The 8123-nt window shown below is 34.6% G+C and overlaps 2 protein-coding genes across 2 annotated transcripts; one reads left to right on the forward strand and one right to left on the reverse strand.

Moving 5' to 3' along the window:
* The first annotated feature begins 1075 nt into the window (after window positions 1-1075).
* Window positions 1076-2354, forward strand: LOC133199083 (uncharacterized). The gene is made up of 4 exons (XM_061334966.1): window positions 1076-1239; window positions 1382-1642; window positions 1881-2052; window positions 2195-2354. Exons 1-4 carry the CDS (start codon window positions 1080-1082, stop codon window positions 2352-2354), a joined length of 753 nt encoding a protein of 250 aa, XP_061190950.1. The 5' UTR covers window positions 1076-1079.
* A 115-nt stretch (window positions 2355-2469) lies between these two features.
* LOC133199084 (uncharacterized) lies at window positions 2470-7513 on the reverse strand. Its single transcript, XM_061334967.1, is given in 7 exon segments — window positions 2470-2723; window positions 2726-2749; window positions 2752-2786; window positions 3654-3869; window positions 4593-4855; window positions 7112-7248; window positions 7492-7513. Coding segments are annotated over 7 exon segments (789 nt in total). The 3' UTR covers window positions 2470-2631.
* Window positions 7514-8123: the final 610 nt, after the last annotated feature.

Raw genomic sequence — 8123 nt, forward strand, 5'->3', positions numbered from 1 at the left:
AAAATTATGAATTTCATGGCCCCAGGGTCAAGGGTTCTGGTGAAAGGGGGGGGGGAGGGGGGCTCTATTGATAATATAGTGAAAAAGCAAAATTTCTTTGAAAATATTCTTTCTGCTCCTGGTTAGAAAGCAAAGAAGCTTAGTGTATAGTTATGATGAGCAAGAGTGCTTCTTCTAGAGTAGTGAATTGCATGACCCCTGGGTCAGATGTGCTGGTATAAGGGTGGGGCTCTTGATAATATAGTGAAAATGCACTAATTCTATTAAATAATCCTGTCTGCTCTTAGTGTTAAGCAGATAAAGTGATTACTTATGGTGAACAAACTGCTGGTCCCAGGGTGAGAGGCTCTGGTGTTTCTCGGTGGGGAGGGGGGGGGGCTGTATTGATAATATAGTGAATCTGTTCTAAAAATGCATTATTTCTTTAAAAATCTTCTCTGCACCTGGGCATATCAGAGACAAAAAGAGTAAGAGTTTTAATAAGGAAGAGTACTTTAACCAGATTTTTGAACATCTGGACCATTTGGTCAAGTGTTCTGATCCTGGCCAGGGCTCTATTAATTTGTATTCTACTGAGAGGAGTTATTCCCCTTTGCCATTTACTTTTGATAATTAATCACTGTAAATAATGTACTTGAAAGGTTAATAGAATAAGAGAATTATGCAAGAATTTTTATTGTATAATACGAAAAGTATTTTCATAGTTTTAATGATCAGGTAGACTTGTAAGTAATAGATAAATAAAAAAGAGACAAAAATGACTTGTCTTTTTAAATGTTCATCAAAGACCAAGAGACGCCAATGTAAGAGATTTCAACAAGGAATTAAAATAGTACAGAAGCACTGATAGTTTGTTAATATACTGTATGGTGATAGTGATAAATGGGGAACAGATTAGAACCTAATTTATGAACTGTTAATGAATACTTCACTAATTATTTTGTTGATCCTGATCACCCTATTTTTCTTGCTTTGGGGCAACAAAGCTTCACCTTTCAGTTCATTTTATACTCTAACTTACGCCGCGACTCTAGAGCAGACGCTCTAACCACTGCGCCACGCGGGCGACGAGTTGCCTTATGGAGAAAGAGGGTTTGATCCGAGGTGTTCGTTACCTTGAGCAGAATGGGGTACCAATAAGCCAGATAGTGACTGACAGACATCTTCAGGTTGCCAAGTGGCTGCGTAAGAACCTACCAGATACAACACATAGCATTGATGTGTGGCATGTAGCAAAAGGTATGAAAATAGAGTATGTCTTTTTAAAGTGGTGGGAGAATATATTGCACACATATGTAAAAGCATCATATATGCATTTCTTACTGGTTACTTAATTAGTTAGTCAGGGTGAACATGTAAGTAGTCATGTTTTCACTTTTAGGTTTTAAGAAGAAGCTGTTGAGCCTCAGCAAAGAAAAGGATTGCGAGCACCTTAGAGAGTGGATAAAAAGTCTGGAAAACCATTTGTATTGGGTACCCTCCTCAGCACCTGATGATGAAGACAATGAGCTCAAATGGGAAAAGTGGACTAGTATAACCAACCATGTCCAGAACATTCATAAAGGTAACGAGCAACGTTTTCAACGGTGTGAACATGGGGACCTTGACCCAACTGCTAAACGGAAAAGATGGTTGAGACCAGGTAAGATCCTTTATATATTCACATACAGTTTTGTAAGTTGTATTAATATAGTCATCAATTAAAAAATACATAATATGTATGATATCACTATCATTTACTGTAATGGAGAAAAAAACGCATTGGGGGGGGGGGGTGACTTGGTGCAACGTTTAAAATTAAAAAAATTAACGAAAGAAATTAGCAAAATAAAAAAAAAAAATTAAAAAATTTGTAAAAATTAACATTTTTTCTCTTTCAGGAACCAAAGTGATGGAGATGTTAGGAACCATTGTGAATAGCAGACAGATGAAGAAGGACATCCCCATGCTCTCGTCATCATTTCAGACTTCAAGTGTAGAGGCATTCCACTCTGTCATAAACCAGTTTGCGCCAAAGATGTACAAATTCTCCTACTTTGGAATGCAAAGTCGGTATGTTGACTTGCGTACTGAACAATACTTTTAATATTTATATTTGTTTTGGTACTCAGTGTCATTATAGAAAAACAGTGACATACACAAATAAGTATGATCTACAAAATAAATTATAATCTCATATTGTTTTCAATTATAGCTTGGCCTTAGCCTTAGCAGCACTTCACTACAATGAGAATTCCAGTAAGGATCAGGCAGCCACAAGAGAGGGGAATCTACAATACAGCATTGTATTTCCTAAGCACAAAAAAGGGGGACTACACTGCGACGAAAATCAAGACGCAAAGTACTTATGGTAAATTTATTATATCTTCATCGCAATATCACAGATAAATATAGATAGAGATAAAAAGTAACATAAACAGGTTTCAAAAACTGTCATTTAGATTTAATGGACACAAATTCTCTTTCAGACTATATTGATGTTCTTACAAACGCTGCAAAGACGCGGGCCATCAACATGAAGATGCCACAGTGTGGGAATCTTGGAGTTGCACCACCGCCACTGTGCGACCAGTATGTACACCCAGAGAAAGATGATGCGGTGGGTCAGATGCTGTCAAGGTTCCGAAGGAATTAGGCCATGTTGAATCCTTGGTATTCACCATCTTCCTCTGGATATGTGTCCCGGATTTTCTGGACAGCACAAGCAGGAAGTGGTGCACGACTTGTTTCCCTAACCATCCCCAACACATTTAGCAAGTTGTCTGTACCATATGTAGCGCATCCGCCTGTAAAATATTACAAGTTTTAAGAGGTTTTTGATGACTAAAACCATTTTACTTTTCATTTTTGGTTAAAAATTCTGTTATTGACTTTCACTGTTGTCTATGTATTTTCAGTTATTTCCCTTTTTGTGTTAAGATTCCTGTTCTGATTTTTTTTAAATAGACTTTAACTGTTGTTGTCTAGTCTGTTTTATTTATGAATTTTCAATTGTTTCATATTGTTGGTTATGTCTGCTGTTTTGATTTTTTTTTCATTGATTTTTATTGTTGTCTAGTCTGTTTGTTTTATGTATGCATTTTCAGTTAATTTTCATTTTTGGTTAATGTTTGTCGTTTTTGTTTCTTTGCAGTTTTTATTTGTTGCATTTGGTAATGTTCAAGTACTTGCCTTTTGGCTCTAGATTAGGATAGAATATTCTGACATTGTTGTTGACTTTTTACTGATGTGCATTTTGTGTGTGTGTGTGGGGGGGGGGGGAGGAGTTAGTTATTTCTGTCAAAAAAATTTACAGGTTTTTTTGTTATCTTTATTCTTGTTTTGTTCATGCATTACTATCTAGTTGTGACTGTTGTACCTATTTTTATGGTTCTTGTTTGATATAAATGCAAATCATTTTACGGTCTATAGAATCTACAATTCATGCAGGCATGATATATATCTATATATAAATAATTTTTTACATTTTCATCTCATGGAATGTTGTTTGTTTAGTTATTTCAAAAGTTATTTCAAAAGTTGTTTCAATTATTAAAGATTCTTGAACTGATGAAACCTGACTTCAGTTTCTTGTTTTCATTTTTAAAATCAATAATATATAATTTTTTAATGTCCTGAAAAATATTCAAATTATAATCTGTATTGATACTTACCGATCAGTTTCGGGGAGTTCTTCATACTGTTGTCGATACACATAGTATGCAGTACGAAGAACTGATGGATGCAGACATACTGGTTGAAAACCATTGTGTTCTATGATGCATGGCTTTCCGGGATCTTCTTCAAGTACAGCCATTACTTGTGGAATTTCCTGACAGCACACAGACTCTGCAATAGAAGTCATTGGGGGGCAGCGACCACAGGTACACCTACAAAAATATTTCAGTTTTTCATGTTTTACTAATACATTCAGGAGAGTATAAAGCCAAGGTTTCACATAACTCTGAAAGAATAAATTACTTTTGGACTGAATATGTTTTTCAAATTTAATTCAGTCTTTAGCTTTGGTGGGGGAGATTTATATACCATACTTGTGACAACTAACAAGTTCTCAAAAGAACTTGCAACTAAGAACAAAAACTTGACCTAAAATTGTGAAAACTGGCACGATAAATAATTCATTTCAAATTACATAAAATAATATTTTTGAGTTCTTAAAGGCAGATTACATACCAACATTTCAAGAACAAAAAAGTTATGCCTAGATTCTATCAAAAAAAAGAAGAAGAAAATTTGTATTTTAAAAAGGCTATGGTCTGGTATTATGCATGAATGTTCAGCTGAATTTGTGAGGCTTAGAGGTAGAATAAAGTTAAAATATTCAATTGACAAATTTACTATCGTTAGATACTTTGAAATTATCGGATAAATAGAGTTTATCTATTTAAATCTAGCGATACAATTGATAGACTTTTGTAGGAAGCCATGTAAAATCGAACCCCGCACCTAGTTTCAGCGAATGTATACAGTCATTGTAGTAAAGATAACAGGAAATTTATATTTATAATTGAACATGAAGACATAGGTTTACTTCAATGTAAGAAATAATAATAAAAAAGCTTATTAAGATCAAATATAGGATAGATAACTACCAGTCATTGTTCCCAAGTCGATCTTGATTTGTGGCTTCCGGAGGACTAGCTGCCGTAGATTCCTCGTCTGTACTCGCTTCAGGCTCAAAAAGATAAGGTTGTGTACCCAAATTGGTCATCTCATCGATCGTTTCCTCAAAACTTGATGAACCACAGTCTCTATCGCTATTTTCGTCGCTATAATCGCTATAAACACTATCTGTATTCGCCGCCGTCGTCCTCTTTGTGACGTCACACAAACTGAGCCTCGTTTTCGGGTGTTTCTATTTTCTCTTGATTGGATTTCCGGTACAGGTAAAAATAGACATTTTACAAGCGGAATAACTCTGTAACTACTGCATGGATTTCGATGCGTTTTTTTGCTATGGTCATTTTATGGCGTTCGTAACAAACGGAAATTATTGCAGTGGCCATTGCATATACCCTTTAAGGATTAGATACGAAAACATTTACATGATCTTTTTCGTTTCTGGTATGATTTTTATATTTTAAGTAATTAAAGCTGGAATTGTATTTTTAGGTTACGTTTCGCTTTCCGTTCCGTTTTTCGTTCCGCGTTTTACCGACACCCACAGATTAAAATTTGTTAAAATTATTACCTTCCTCACCCTGGTGGATAGGGTTGGCTACCTTCACATGGGAATAAATGTTTTTTTTTTATGCCCCCAGATCGAAAGATCCCGGGGGTATATTGTTTTTGTCCTGTTTGTCTGTCTGTTTGTTGTCAACTTTAACCTAGCCCATAACTATTGCGCTGTCAAGGGTAAGGCTCTTATATTTGACATGAGTGTTCATTATGACAAGACCTTTCCATTGATACAGAAATCTGATCATGTGACCTCAACTGTGACCTTTGACCTACATTTGAAAAACTTTGACATTGGCCACAACTATTGCACTGTAGTCTACGTCCCATCCAGAATTGTGTTACCATCGGGGGCATAGTGTTTCACAAACACATCGTGTTTTCTCTTCTCTACAAAATTTATGCAAGATATTCCCTACATTGCCTGGGCACGCCCATTGCATATTTCTTGTTATGTTGATATTTTTCTGATTTATAAATCAGGTTCAAGACTATCGCCTTTTATTTTACTTGCCGCTTGAGTCGGTTATATTTCTTTCCCAATCAATTACCTGTACGTGGTTCAATTTGCGCAAGAGTGCTATTTCTAGAAAAAATGTTCACATTTCAGGGTAAGAACAAGTTTTTTTTTTAATTTTTAAGGTTTAAAACTGATATAATTAAAATTTTTACGTTCATCTTATTCATATTATTTAATTATCTGTGATTTACCTAATTTTAAAGGATATAAAATCAAACAAATGCCTTCTTGCCTTTATAAAACTTAAGTTATTCATATTTCAAGCTACTACATTTAAGCTGAAATTGCATTCTGCAAATTAAAAAAAACATAGACACTTACATGAATGCTTATTTATTGAATGTTAATTTTTTTTTCCGAACTTGACATTTCATTATTATTTATTTTTATTGAGGTTTCAAGGGAAAGTAAAACAGTTATATAGCTTACGAAATTTGTCACTGAATTTAGGCAAGGTACCACAGTTTTTAGGTGGCCCGGGTTGGAAGGCGGGATCATTAACAAATAGTTAAGAGAAAAATATATTCAGCTCTGATTTTCCAATCATCTTTTAGAATTTTGTATAATTTTCGTAAAAAGAATAACCTTAAATGTAAATTGATAGTTTTTTTCAAAAATCAAGTATGAATTTATAGGAAGAAATTTGAAGAAGCTCCATACTTTCGGATATGAACAAAACATTTTGTATTTGGAAGCCTTTTGCCAAGTTTGTTATTTAGACAAAATATCAATAATTTTGCTGAAAATGCTTGTGGGCAGTTTTGCATGATTTTATCATAGACGAGAACTCAATGTACATGTTCAACTCTTTCTGTGTGGTGTTGATGTAGTTTCGGGTAAATACTTCAGTGATGATAACAACAAAAAGAATGGACTTTACAATACAGACAATTACATTGTCTTGGATACATCTGCAGAATAACATCTGAATAATCTACAGATAGGTATTAATTAACCTCTGATGAATAAACGATAGATACAGACTTGATTAATTCGAAATGCCCGAAGATTAAGGTACATTAAGGCTCAGCATTAAGGTTTAGATGTGTACAGCTATCATAATGGTTAGAAAGATTTACGAACGATAGAAATAGAGACAGTTGTACGCACAATTTGAAGAAGGATCTCTTTTAAAAAGAACTTGGAGCTGTACAGTTAATATATGCTCTGTCTGTATCATCTGTTTGAATGAATGGTTAAATTCCCATTCTACCTAATAAAGATACCTACAGAAGGAACACTTTAGAGAAGAAACCTGCTGTTGTCTTAGATTAGCCTGTAGATATCTTTTTTTACCGTTTTCTTTCTTTATTAAACAGGGGGCTTGAGTAAAGCATTGTTTGTGTGTGTCTACATAATGGCGCACTCATTACAAGTGTGTTCTAACGGGGAAGGAACAGCGGAGAAGACAACTGTTTCATCAGAAAAATCTGAACTAGATGCCATGAGTTCAAATGATGCTACAAATTTCTTTTCTTCTAATTCATCATTGTTGTCAAAAAATGAGGGAAGAAATGACTCCAGGTCCCTAGCGCCCCTCCTAGATGTACCTAAATATTCCAACATAACAGAAAAACTTAATGAATGTTTGAGAAGCGGTTCTCATATGCTTGATTGCCTTCACTTATTAAATATTAAATTAGGTACAAATGATCACTCGCTGGGTAGTCTTCTTGAAGATTGGTGTTCTTCGACCTCATCCGAAAACGCGATTGGTCAGGAAGGTTCTAACCAGTACATTGGGTCCACGTCGAAAGAATTCACTTCACAACTTGCAGAGAAGTCTGATTTACTGACATTCTTAGCTTCGACCATTTCCGCCTTAGGAATCATTTGTAACTTATCAACTATTGTTATAATTTTGAAAAATGATAAGCTAAGAAAACCATTTTACTTGAGTATCTTAAGTTTAGCTGTTGCCGATGTCTTGTATCAAGTGAATTTTGTTCTAAATGAATTTCTTGAAATTCCGTCAAGTATCTGTGAAGTTTTATGGTTCAAAAGCCTTTTTGATATAACTACATATACAACAAAAATGTTTTCTTCCTTGAATGTAATAGTACTTTTAACATTGAGGTACGCCATGTTTGTTCAACCATTAAAATGCCGTGCCTACCTCACAAATCCTAAAATATATATCATATCAGTTATTTGTTTGATATTAAGTATTGTATACGGAGTTCTTATTGTAGAAGTTATATGGTCTCTGAACACCCCTTATTTAGATTTCTTGTACATAGCTGATGATGGGCTCCTTCTCTTTTTTTTTCATCGTTCTGAACATCTATTTCCTTGTCAATCGATGTAAAACTGTGAAGTCATCGTTAGCTGCTAGGAATCTAGAAAAGCGGATGACGTTAATGGTTTTATTAATTCTGTTTCTAAGAACTGTGAGCTCGTTGTTTTCTATTGTTCAGAGTTCCCT

Source organism: Saccostrea echinata, unplaced genomic scaffold, assembly GCF_033153115.1.
Source record: "Saccostrea echinata isolate AGI-Se365-2 ecotype Australia unplaced genomic scaffold, CSIRO_AGI_Sech_v1 ptg000033l, whole genome shotgun sequence".
Taxonomy (NCBI): Eukaryota; Metazoa; Mollusca; class Bivalvia; order Ostreida; family Ostreidae; genus Saccostrea; species Saccostrea echinata.